The sequence below is a fragment of the Podarcis liolepis genome, assembly GCF_965112155.1.
Source record: "Podarcis liolepis genome assembly, chromosome: 9".
In the NCBI taxonomy this organism is placed as follows: Eukaryota; Metazoa; Chordata; class Lepidosauria; order Squamata; family Lacertidae; genus Podarcis; species Podarcis liolepis.
The window spans coordinates 6,204,134-6,217,856 of record NC_139564.1 but is presented as its reverse complement, the minus strand read 5'-3'; the positions used below and the strand labels follow the sequence as shown (position 1 = coordinate 6,217,856).

At 42.9% G+C, this 13,723-nt stretch overlaps 1 protein-coding gene across 2 annotated transcripts in view; it reads left to right on the top strand.

The window, feature by feature from the left end:
- The window catches only part of PTPRA (protein tyrosine phosphatase receptor type A), a 137,991-nt gene that overhangs the window by 55,808 nt on the left and 68,460 nt on the right, over positions 1–13,723 (top strand). For both annotated transcript variants that reach the window (XM_083458688.1, XM_083458687.1), the window contains exon 2: positions 3,359–3,430. In XM_083458688.1, the coding sequence (XP_083314814.1) occupies positions 3,404–3,430 (27 nt within the window). In that variant the 5' untranslated portion in view covers positions 3,359–3,403. The remainder of the gene's footprint in view (positions 1–3,358; positions 3,431–13,723) is intronic.

Below are 13,723 nucleotides of genomic sequence, written 5' to 3'. Positions count from 1 at the left end.
AAAAGCATCAATTCTTCGGCGATCAGCCTTCTTTATGGTCCAGCTTTCACTTCCATACATCACTACTGCTGCTAATACATGGTGCTAACTTTGAATCCAGTGCTTATAAATATCCTCCTCTTAAAAAGTAACAACCGCTTCAGGGGGTCCCAACCTGGATTGGGACTGCAGTGCAAAGAGCGGGAATTAGAGTTAACCTCCCCACTTCATCTTGGTTCTTGTAGGAAATCTCCCACCCCAAGCTGCTACTTGCTAGAAGCGCTCCCTCAGGAGGGGCAGTTCTCAGCAGGAGAACAGTATAGGGAGAAAGGGTTAACATCCCCTGCTCTGACACACACAGTCCCAAACATGCGATGAAGATAGGTGGTTAACTTCCAGGTCTAGCTTGACCCTGAGTAGAAGCCAGAAATCTTGAGTAGTTTTTCTTGCATCACCAGACTCACACGTGTAGGCGTAGAAACAGGCCAAAGATTAAAGGCCAGTGCTCTTTCTCCCACCTTGAGCCATAGGAAGCTCATGTGGTGGGGCATAGTGGTTAATTTTGGGGGAAATTAGTGGCAGGAAAGTACATGTGGTCAGGGCTTTGTGGACTCGGATGTCAAACACAACCTCCCCCCCCCCCAAAGATTCGAAATTGTACTGAAAGCCGCATTTTGTGAAATGTCAATTATGCAACTTGCGTGACTTTTTAGTTTGCACAATTCTGCAAATTTTACTATATGCAGGAGGTGTTTTTTATTAGGGGTGCAGTGTTTGTTTTGATGAAAGCGTTTACAATGTTTTTATGATGCACAGTTTAAAATCAGGAGCTCTTAATTAAGAGGTATATTTCCATTTCCACACAACCTTCAAGAACTCCTGTATCTTGGCACCAGTTCTGGTCCTCCTCTAGGAAGGAAAAAATAGTATTCACCTGCCGTCCCCCACTATTCAGCCAAGACCTCCCACTGCACACTTGTGAACAAGCTCAAAAATTGTAATTCATTGCCTTGGGAGTAAACACTTTTGGAAAAAGATTGACTTGATTCTCCATAGCTTGAAACCTGCAAGCATGTTCTTTCTCCTAAATGATTGGTTTTATACATCTGCAGACTTTATCCAACTGGAAATCCTCCAGGCTTCTAAGAGTCATTGAAGATGCAAGCTTAAGCAAAAGGGCTAGAGGCTCAGTTTACAGTGTTAATCTGACTCTTGAAGCTGAATTTTTACCTAGCACCACATTTGATGCTTTTCCTACTCCTTCATAGACCTGCCACATAATTGTGGCTGTGCGTAATGTTTTTATTTATTGGATAATGTGTTGGTTTTGAACTAAAAGATAAGGATTCAACACCCTATTCCGTAACGCACCAACTGGCTGACCTGAGACAAGGATTTAGGATTGCTAAAATGGGAATTGCAGCTGAGAGCACACACTGAAAAATATATGTAAATGATTGTGTTTCTGAGCAAAGGGAAGTTGGTACTAAATGAACCAATTAAATATTTCTGTGGATCTGCTTTTGCTTCTCTTCTTCCCACCCCCCATTTTTTGTATTGCAAATTGCCCCCAAGTAGTTTCCTTTGATGCCGTTTTCCCCAGCTTGCTTAACTTGGAAATCTTTCTAGTTCAGAGCTGATGAGAAATATCAATAAGCAAACAGCCCTTATTCTCCCTGGCAGGCTGTCATGTACTAGTTCAGAGTATGCTTGTTAGTTCTGTACATTACGTTCATGTGGGATCTTTTGTTTTTGATCTGCTTGGCAGATCAGAGGATGAGGGGGAGTAGAACTGGATCTGGAGGTTGGGGGCAGGATGATTAAAGAGAGATGAGAGGTGAGGCAAGCCTCAAACTCTATATTCCGCAGATCACTGTATGTTGTGTGCTGCTGCTTAATGACTTGAAAGTACTACAGCAAGTCAGAACAGAAATCTATAACACAAAAGCTAATGTCAGCAAGTCACCCTTTTTTCCTACAGTGATGAATTATGTAATAGCTGGCCTGTTGGAGTAATCTTCGGCCTTTTGATGGGGGCATGGGGAGAGCCAGAACATGCATAGCAAACAGTGTCTCGAAAGGACACATGCATGAGGCTAGAATGCAATATATAAGTGTTTAAAACCCATTTAAACAAACCTGCCTGTTTATATCTTCTTTAACTTATTAATTTGAGGCTGTCCCAGACTTTTAAGTGTCATTTAATAGCTTTTGCTGTGCTGTGATTTCCTGGTGCGTTAAAATTTAATTGTGGCATTTATTGTGAAATTTGCATTATGATGCGAACCACTTTAAGAGGACTATATACAGATGCCTGTATAAATACCGAAATAAATAAACAAATACTCAATTTAATTAATTATTCAAGAGCAAAATAATTTTCTCGTTGGGTCAAACAACAGGGCCATTGACTCCCATTCGGTTTCCAGTAGTGGCTCGCCATATGCCATGCTCCATTGCTTTATCTTCACCTGCACTTCACTGTTGAAACCCCCACTGGGGTTTAGTTTTGCAAGGGATATTTCATGCTGCCTTGATGGCAGTACAGCGGGCAGTTTGTGTGTTCAAGTGTTGCTATTTAAATTCTCTGTAATGCACAAAGTCTTTGTTTCCAGGAGGAGATGCTTCTAGCCCAGGTATTTTAAGGAAAGCCTGTTCTCCCGTATCTGTCTGTGGTAATTTTCTGAAATGTTCCTCTGGTTGCTTGGAGAGCAAGCATTTTTGTTTGTCGTGCCCTTCTCATTGAAATCTCTCTCCTGAGAGGCTTGCCTGGCACCTACATGGCTTGCCTCCAAACCTAAGCAAATGGCATTTTATTCTCCAATATATCTTCTCTCACACACACATACAGTGGTGCCCCGCAAGACGAATGCCTCGCAAGACGGAAAACTCGCTAGACGAAAGAGTTTTCCGTTTTGGAGGTGCTTCTCAAAACGAATTTCCTATGGGCTTGCTTCGCAAGATGACAATGTCTTGCGAGTTCCTGCTGGTTTTTTTCCCTCCCCCCCTTTTTTCTAAGCCGCTAAGCCGCTTATCAGCTGATCCGATCAGCAGGTATGCTGCTAATAGCGCTAATAGCGCTGATCCTCTAATCCTTCAATGGGCTTGCTTCGCAAGACGAAAAAACCGCTAGACGAAGAGAATCACAGAACGGATTCTTTTCGTCTTGCGAAGCACCACTGTACACACAACACGGTCCTTTTGGGAAATCTGGGTTTTCCTGCTGCTTCAAAGTTCTATTTCTTAGCATTCAAAGCCTTCCAGAAAATACAATTGCCAGCCAGGTGTTCTAATTTAGTTGCCATCTTCTTAGAGCATTACATCTTCCCTGTCTGAATTTTTATTTCAACTGAAAAACTCACCATCTGTTTCTTTACAGGAGGTAGAACTTGAAGAACCTTTATGGGATCCAAATGCCTGATGGATGGATGATGTGCCTAAGATAATTAAGGTAAAGAGAAGAATTAATTTAATATTTAAAGCTTTTTGCCAAAAATGCAAGACCTGTACATTTTGTCGCTTTCAACTGTTTGTCCTTGTTTTTATCTTTTTAAGTTATGTATGGTGTAATCACCTTTTTATTATTAACTTTTATCCCTTACGTCTTATGTGTTCAGTTTATCCATATGTTTTACCTTATGTCTGTGACCAAAATAAAATTTGATACTGATACTTTTTTTTTTTTTTGCACGTTTCACCCAGGTATTTCATCTGGTTATTAATTTTTTGAGTACAAACAAAATGTTGTCTGCTCCAGTTCAATAGCATTTGCTTCTGCAGGTGTAGTGGTCTTCCTTATATATTTTTACAGTCCTGTACCTTCTGCTGGCTCCACCTGGATGGGGGCGAACAGGGTTGCTAACAGGATTTCTTGGTCCCTGGTACACTATTTGTGGCTTGGAGCCCTCTTCAACCCCTCCTCCGCAAACTAAGGAGATGTTAATTTAATCTTCCAGGCCTTCATTGGTTTTTAGACACTGAGCAAAGAGACTATAGAATTAGTTTAATCAAAAGGCATACAGGCTTTATCCTTTTCATAGGTTCTTTTTTAAAAAGCAGGAGTTTGACCCCTTTATACTAGCTAAGATGGCTATCCTTTGAAGTGATGGAGTTGTTGAAATGAGCTTTCTTCTAGCTGTTTGAGTCACCTTGTTGAGTTTACTCGTCCATTAGCTTTCTGTTTGTTCTAGCTGGCAAAATGAATTACTTCAATTTGAATAACATGATTTGGACTGTGAAATTTTGTAGAGGGAAAGGGTCACTTACAGACGTCTTCTAACTAACATTTATTACAATTTATTCTGTTCCTGATTGATCATGACGGTATAGTGCCCATCCTGTATGCAAAACAGAGCAAATTATGGTCGTTTGCTTTCCTGCCCATTACTTATGTGCTGTTGACTTGATTTTTAAATCAGCTTTTGGAAAGTTACGTTTGTGTAGTTTTTCCCCATAAGATTAGATTTGCTTGTGGGCAGGAAGTAGCTTCCCTGAATTTTTCACTTGGGAGACCCCATTTCAGAAGACCCACTCAATTTATTCTTCGAAGTGGCCTCTCTTAAGGGAGAAAAATGTGAAACTTTCAGTACATTCTCCTGTTTTTAAATGTACATGGACATTTTCTATCCTCTCCATGTGTGTATACGTACTCCCTGTCACACATTCACAAATACCTGGTCAGGAACTGAATTCTACCAGTATAGAGGGAGTGCATGTTGGAGAGAGGGGAGGGAGGAGGAGAACACATGTGGCCTTTCTTGGACCAGCTGTTCTCTACTAGGGTCTCCCAGGGAGCTCCTTCCTGTGAGTTTCCATACTTTTTTGGCACTCACTTTAGGCTGATTTTCTCCTGCAAGGGTAATTCAGAGCTTCTCCCCCTCCCAGCCCATTTCCTCAGTTTCAGCCCCAGAGAAATCTGTTATGACACCTGCTTTGCTTATTCCTATTTCCTCTGCTGCAACTCAACTTTATCCACCATTTGCTTCTGAGTGTGGCTGGGAGTAGGCAGTTGTGTGTGTGGAAAAGTGGTCAAGTCAAGATTAGTATTAGTAATTTCTTGCAAAATTCTATTGTTATGAGTTTGTGGGATGTGAGACACCCTAAATTCCTGGGTCTATTTAAAGTTAGATTTTAATCGAGGTTTGGGCAGTTAAACTGTGCCAAACACTGAACCCCTGGATTAAGTTTATTTTAGCAAGATAGCAGTGGCGTAGCGTGGGTTGTCAGCACCCGGGGCAAGGCAAGTAATTTGCGCCCCCTAACCCGTGGATTTTAGTAGGAGCAGAGAGCTGCGAGTGTGAGCGCGCGCGCCCCCAGATGTTGCGCCCGGTGTGGCCGGCCCCCCCTGCACCCCCCACGCTATGCCACTGCAAGATAGACCAGCCTGGTAATAGCTATAATCAAGAAAGCCATCCCATCAGGAAAGCCATTAAGAAGGCAAGGCTACACTAAACAGCATAGTCAGTGGAGAACCTCCTCTGGCTGTGTGTTAGTGGGTAGAGACAAAAAGGGTTTAAAGGGTGTAGGATTTCAGTTTGGATGAAGTAAGCTAGAGATAAATTGTTCCAGTCTGTTAGTGGTGACAGGCAGGAAGGGCAGGCTGCTGCGGGTGGGGGGCAGTATACAAGGTGGGCTGACTGTGACAGGCTGTAGGAGACAGAGAGCATGGCTAATTTCTATTTTGAGCCCAAGATTACTGCCCCTATGGAAGAAGCAAAATATCTGTTGGGGGTATAATTCTGGGAGCTCCTCTATCTAGGCTCAGGCTGTATATATCTGTAAATAAACCATATATCATAAAGACGCCATAGTTTCCACTGTGCCTCATTGTCGAAAAGGAACCACAGACCACCTGAACCCCTGGAATCTCACATCTGTCAGAGATTGGGGTCGCGTATAACAATGTGTTGCACGATACTACAAAATTTCATGCCAGCTATCTAGTTGTATATTAAAATCACATAAGCATTGAAGTGACCTAACATAGGACTGTTTCAAACAATATCATTGTGGAGCTGGGTACAAATGATCAGCCAAATGAAGATAACACTATCAGTGGGTCTTATCCATGCCTCTGAATATCATTTGTTTTAAAAAAACTAAAACAAAAAACAGGGAGTTGTCTTATGTCTTATTGATGCTAAAGGTCTTGCAGGATAACCAGACTTTTTTTTTCCTCCCCAGGAAGATGGGGGAATACAGGATCCCATTTTTGTGTGGATTCTGCTGCAGATTTAACATAAGTGCAGGTTAACTATCTTACACTTACTTGTCTGTAATAAGCTATTGTCAGGGAACTGCCATCGGAGCTGGAAGCGGAGGGAAGGCTCCAAAGGGATGGCGGAGAGGGTCCCAGTAGGGAGAGAGGGAGCCCGTCTGCTGGGGAAGGAAATCAGCATAACACCAGTAGAGAAGGGGGGCAGATGGGGGAATCGGGGAGGAGGCTCCAAGACTCCTCGCCGGAGACCAGCGGAGAGAGTACGGGTACGCCACTGCCCACACCCTCCCTGCACAGAAGACTTCCGCGGAGGGAGAGTAGGAGGAGACTTGGCGTCAAGGAACTTTTGTGCTGGAAGAAGTTTAAGAAACGCCCACTGACGGATTCTGCCAGCGACTGAGACAGTCACGATGCTGGAGGCTGTTCAGTCAGAAAGGGTTAACCAGGTAACCTAGCCAGGAGTGGCGGCAACTTACGCACGAGCAACCCCTAAACCCATTACAACTATGTAATAATTAATGATGAAAACATTTAAAAAAACACACACCCAGGCAAGTAGCCCCTGTTTCACCCATAATTGAGAGAGGTAGGAATAAAATTCTGGCTAAGTTGTGTTTATTCACAGCAGCCCTTTTGAACAATTTGTTCACGTAGAAAGAGAATCTAAAACTCTACATTTTCTGTTGGAAATTTATGCTGTAGAGTTCTGCAGTAAATGAAGTAAATATTGACTAGCAGGCACATAGGTTCAGTATAATGTTCCTCTTTGGCATGTTATAAAGTGTTCTTTACACCTTTGCCAGATTCAGTTGGCTTTTCCCAAGAGTGCAAGCAGTTATGCCAAATTAAGCAGATTTTGGTCATCATCATTAATTGCCTTTGTCTTTGCTCTTGGGGGACTTCTATTTTAGGAGCTACTAATTTATAGCTGGCCTTCTCAACTTAAAGGGGAGAGAGAACTCAGGAAAAAAAGGTTGACTGCCTGGAAGGCTGGTTAGAGAGCTCTTAAGGAGGAATTTCCCCTCTTAACTGTGTTTCTGTGGAGGAATCTTACATACTTCAGAGTTCCATCTTTCTCTCATGCTTGTTTTTGGCACTTGCCTGGGCTTACTTTTAGCCATGAAATCCGTTCATTAATTTTGTGCTTAGCCAACTGGTTCACGTTGCCTTGACTTGAGTCTCTACGTCTGTGCAGTTGCTTGCATTCTCAGGCCATTTTCTTGAGCATGGAAATGCCTTTTCAGTTAGAACTCTCTCGATAGATAGATAGATAGATAGATAGATAGATAGATAGATATAGATATAGATATTACAAATACTATCTATCTGTATCTATATTTCTGTATGTGCTCCTTTAGGACGTTGGGCAGGATAGATATAAATATAATAAATAAAAATAAGGTTGCTAGTGCCCTAGGGTTGGTGCACAGAAGTTTACTGCTTTCAATTCTTTTTTCCATTTATATTATTACTGAATAGTGCTATCACTATAAAATAAAATAACCATTCTGTTCTGATTACAAGGCATTTCAAATTGAGCACAGGCATACTGGCATTATCTTCAGTTCCAAAATTCTACAAATTTTAGCTAATCCACACAAAGATTTGTCTCCCATAATGTATCCCCCTCCTGAATCTGTTTTTCACCCATGTGATCTTTTCCCTTTTCCACCTCATTCAGATGCCTCCTAGGTGACAGATTGTGCTGTTGCTGATGCTACTCTTGTTGCTATGCTGCTAAAAATTCATTCCAATATCTGGTGCAATATTACCTTGCAAACCCACAATACCAGCAAAATACAATTTATGGTGTGCTGGAAACTGGGTATTCCCGGTGTAAAAAACCAAACACCATTTGCCCGTGCTACAGTTTATCTTAGAAGGAGTTCCTCTGGCACATGCTTGGGTGGAAGCAGAATTCTCCCCATTACGAGTTTTCCAGATTGCTGCTTGCTCATAATAGCCATCACAAACATTTGTGTTCACAATGGGAGCTGCTAAGGCAGGGCTTTTCTAGTTGTGCCATGTGCCTCGTTCTGCTTTGCTCTTAGCTGCCAAGCTTTTATCTTCCCCCTATTGTCAATCAGTTGGCAAGAGTGGCCTCCCCTAAGCAAACTTGGAGGGGGGTGGGAGAGATCATCCTACACTTCCAGGCCATCTTGAATGCCTTTCCAGTTCTGTGGTCATGTATAGTCTGAAGGCTTTGTTAATGGGTCAAAGTTGCTATAAGATAGTGAGCAATGCAATCAATGTAAAAAAAAAAAAAAAGGCACCTTTTCCTAAAGTGGCTTTTAGTTGGGGGAAGACACAACCATGGGGTGGGGACTCTTCCAGTGACATAGTTGAAGAAAATCTGGGTTAATGGGGCAGTAATAGTACCAAAGCTCATATTTTGCTTTGGGCGGTCAAGAGTTGTGTGGATAATCCTGGTGTATATTTACCGTATTTTTTTGCTAAATAGGACGCACCAGACCATAGGGCGCACCTAGTTTTTAGGGGGGGGGAATAATAAAAAAAAGAAGCCTGAGCTTCCCCTGACCCCAGCCCCTAAAACAGGTCCAGGAGCAGCGGCGAGATTGCGCGCAACCTCGCCGGGGCTTGCGGGGCTGGGGACGGGGGAAGCCCGAGCTTCCCCAGCCCCCAGAACAAGCAGCTATCCGCAAGCCTTTGGAGCCCAGCAGGAACTCCCTCCGCGCTCAGAAGGCTTGCGGAGAACATGCTGCTTTCCGCAAGCCTTCAGAGCCCGGCGGGAACTCCCGCCGTGCTCAGAAGGATTGTGGATAGCTGCCTGAAGCCCGGGGAGTGCAGTGGCAGTTGGCGCTGCGCTCCCCAGGCTTCAGGCTGCTATCTGCAAGCCTTCGGAGCGCTCCGAAAGCTTGTGGATAGCTGCCTGAATGGAGAGCGAGAGGGGTCGGTGCACACTCTCCAGGCTTCAGCGAAAACCTGCATTCACTCCATAGGACGCACACACATTTCCCCTTCATTTTTGGAGGGGGAAAAGTGCATCCTATAGAGCGAAAAATACGGTAATTCATTCACATTTCTCCATAGAAATCAACTTTTCTCTCAGCTCTCACTTCCTCTTACCTTTTTGCCTCTTTTGCTGCCTAATTCTTACTATTACCAGATGTACTGTATATTCACTTAGCTATTGTCCAGTTATTTTACAAATTTCACTAAGCCAAATACTTTTCCCTATTTGGGGGGGGGGGGGAATATTGATGTGCAGAGTAAAATCACACTTGTAATAAATCCTGTGAGGCAACTGTTGACTAAAAGTGGCCTACCAGCAAGTCTTGGCTAAAATGAAACTTTTTCCAAGGTTGTACAGTGGTACCTTGGTTGTCAAATGGCTTGGCACCCGAACAAATCGGCTCCTGAACGCTGCAAACCCAGAAGTAAGTGTTCCAGTTTGTGAACGTTTTTTGGAAGCCAAATGGCTGATGCGGCTTCCGATTGAATGCAGGAAGCTCCTGCAGCCAATCGGAAGCTGTGCCTTGGTTTTCGAATGGTTCCGGAAGCCGAATGGACCCCCGGAACGGATTACGTTTGGCAACCAAGGTACCACTGTATTAGATTTGACTTTTTTTTGTTATTTTTTAGCACTGTGAATATATTTTAGTATGAATGTATGAGTTGGGAGTGCCAGTCTGATGGCCATATCTTCAGATGTGAAGAAAATAAGCAGCTATCCTATCTTTAAAAGACATCTGAAGGCAGCCCTGTTCAGGGAGGTTTTTAATATTTAACGCTGTACTATTTTTAACACTTGATTGGGAGCCGCCCAGAGCGGCTGGGGAAACTCAGCCAGATGGCCGGGGTAGAAAATAATAATAATAATAATAATAATAATAATAATAATAATAATAATAATATAATATTCCAGTGATGGAAATGACTGTGATCTGATTATGCAGATCTCCTATAATCATTTCATTGTTACAATGTTTCCATGTGAATGTTGTCCTCCATTATAATTGTTATGATGGATGGATTGGCCATCCTTGAGACTTCCATCTGCAGCCTAATGACTAGTTTTCCAGTAAACAGCATATCATTATTAGATATATGAGCGGGGCCAAAGTTGCTGTTTTATGAGGAGGTTGAGGAAGAAGTGGCCCATAGCCCAGTGGTAGAGGATGTGCAAGATGTTGTGCAAGGGGATGTGCAAGAATTGATGCTTTTGAATTACGGTGCTGGAGGAGACTCATGGACTGCAAGAAGATCAAACCTCTCCATTCTGAAGGAAATCAGCCCTGCATGCTCATTGGAGGGCTAGTTCCTAAAGCTTAGGCTCCAATACTTTGGCCACCACATGAGAAGAGAAGACTCCCTGGAAAAGACCCTGATGTTGGGAAATACTGAGGGCACAAGGAGAAGGGGACGACAGAGGACGAGATGGTTGGACAGTGTTATAGAAGCTACCAACATGAATTTAACGAAACTCTGGGAAGACAGGAGTGCCTGGTGTGCTCTGGTCCATGGGATCATTTAGAGTTGGAAACGACAAAACAACAACAAAAGAGGATGTGCCCAGACCCAGGATCAGTCATTTGCATCAAATGTGTAAAATGTGAAAAAGAGACATAAGGTATCCTTAAATCTCACATCTGTATGCATTAGATGTGCATTTCTCAGAATTGCTGTCCAGTCACCATCAGCAATGATATATGTATTGCTGTTTAAGGAAGCCTGTCTCTCATTTGTGTTTTACATGTTTGAGGCAGCTGTTTATACCATAGTGGAATAATATATTTTGAAGAATGTGAAGCTGTTCTTCTGCATCGGAGAGAAGGCAAGGTCTTTTGACCGCACTTCATTTTGTTGACCGTAAAGTATATATACATGGCTTTGGGGTTCTAATTTGAAGCACCAGTTTTCAGCTCTCCTGTGTATTGAAAAGCACAGCTAGCTGTGGTTTGATAACAAAAAGCACAAACTTTTCCAGTAAAGAAACATTCTCCTGTAACTGCTGAAGTTGTGGGTTTCAAAGAGCATAATCTGGGATAAGAAGAGTTAAGCCTGTTGGTAATAGCTCCTTCTCAAACTGGGTCATTTGGCGTTCCCCTCTCCCTCTTCCTTGTACACTTGCTGTGGCATAAAAGGCCCTTTCATGAATTTTATTGACTCTCTCGTGACTGCCAGACTGCCACAGGCACATTGTGAAGAATAAAGGCCCTCTCCTGATACACATCCCCTGGGCCTGTTCATGCTTGCCTGGCCTCCACTCCCAGTCTGGAATGGAGCGAGTGCAAAAGTACAAAACTATGCTAGATTTATACCCACTTTTAAGCCATTAGAAATGGTCTGTTGCAGGCTGGACGGTGTGGGCAAGAAGTTACCAAGGTTGACTCTTACAGGCCCCATCCTTAGGCAGAATGCCTGTGTACCATGGATTGGTTCAAGGTTAAGCACAGTGGCACAGACAAACTGATTCCCAAGAACATCCTAGATGTCTCCATTATTTCTAGTGTAACACTGCACTGCCCTCCTTGGGTCAATGGCAGTAGCCACAGGTTTGATTCCAGCTGAACAGAGAATCAACTATGCAGCACTAAGCCAAGAATTTTGTTCCAAAGTATATGGTCTGAAGGCACACAAGACCACCACTTCGCTGAAGCTATGGAGCTCTTGAGTCTGGTCAGGGTCTGGATGAGTGACCCCCCCTGGAAACCACTTAAAAGCTACCACTTTCAGCTGGTGTGTGTGTGTGTGTGTGTGTGTGTACGTGTACACACACGCTGCATTGGGTTCCATGATGTAAGAATGGCTGGCTGGATATAAACCTAATAATCTACTACTATATCTTTGTGTGGGAAACTTCAAATATCTAAATGCATTTTTAATAACAAACAAACAAATAAATGTAAATAAATATAGTAATACTGGAACATGTTTTAACTTTTTAAGGTTTCACTTAGGAAATGTACGTGTGTGGTTGTCTGACTTGCATTTCAGGGCAGGGAGATGTAAACGATTTCCTTTTCTTCCTGCAGTGCTTTACAGAGGAAGGCCTTTATCCACAATGCTCTCTGCTGGGCATTTCTCCACCAGTTGCTTAGCAAAATGTTAATGTTATTTAAAAGCTTCACATTTTTCAACGCGTTCAGTAAATGTTTCCCTCCTATTTGATTTATTTGGCTGATTTTCAGCTGTGCATTTTATTTGGTTCATTGGTGTGTTGTCCTCTTGTACTGTTATCTGACAACTGATATTGGAAGCTATATTTGATGTTCTGTTATAATTTATTTTTTCAAGTAAATGTTTCCGTCTGCCTCTGTAATTCTGGTTTCCTTTCAGCTGCTCTCTACTGGAGGTCTCAGATTGATAAATTCTTCAGCATGCTCTGGAAACTGATGGAAGATTTAACAGATGTAGCTCTCTGCTTTAGTGGAAAGGTGATGAGGAAGGTCCTTTCTTGACAAACATAAGTTGAATTTTACTTTTAGCTGGGGGAGTTGACGGTGTTCTCAGCCTGTATTTTACAGGGTGCATCAACTGACCACTGAAACTGTCTGGTAGGCTGAATTGGAATTGGAAGGAAAATCCTCCTCCAGTTTTAGGCTAGTTACCTTCCCCCATCTCAATAAACATGGCTGGGGAAATGTTTCAAATTCCTACACGCCCGTATAGGTTTTTGAAGCCTACATCAAAGTTAGGCACTCTGCGGCAGTGATGTCTACAACTGGTTGTTTAAAAGGTAAACTGGCATTCCTCATCAGTGGGAATTCCACAAGAGATTCCAGACACCACATTGTCCACAGCAATGGCACTCTTTCCCATGATTTATTGCACAGCTGGAGTTCTGGAAAGAAACCTGTGAGATCTTGCCATTACCTTCACTGGGGCTAGACTTCAAAAGATTGTTCAAACTAGCCATGGTTAAGTCTTGCTATTTATTCGTCTATTTTTAATATACTTAGATCCTGTTCTTCTTTGGAAAACTCTGAGCTGCCTTCTTGCGCTCCTGGTGGCCTCCCATCCCAAATATTCATTACATTCCTACCTGCTTTGATTCTACCCTCGTGTAGCTTTCGATGCACCCAGCTCTGTGTTTTATGAATATATGCCTCTAGGAACATTGCCACAGTTCTTTCTTGTTTTAAAATAATGATTAGAAAACTCAGGTAGTGCAGATCTATAAATGGATATTAGCTGCTGTAGTTCTAACACAGAGTTATGTACACACAATGCACAGTTAAAATATGGAATACCCTCCCACAGGATGATGACTACCAACTTGGATAGCTTTAAAAGAGAATTATGGCTTGCCGATCGGAAGGTTGGCGGTTCGAATCCCTGTGACGGGGTGAACTCCCGTTGCTCAGTCCCAGCTCCTGCCAACCTAGCAGTTCGAAAGCACGTCAAAAGTGCAAGTAGATAAATAGGTACCACTCTGATGGGAAGGTAAACGGCGTTTCCATGTGCTGCTCTGGTTTTGCCAGAAGCGGCTTAGTCATGCTGGCTACATGACCTGGAGAAATGTCTGCGGAGAAACGTTGGCTCCCTCGGCCAATAAAGCGAGAT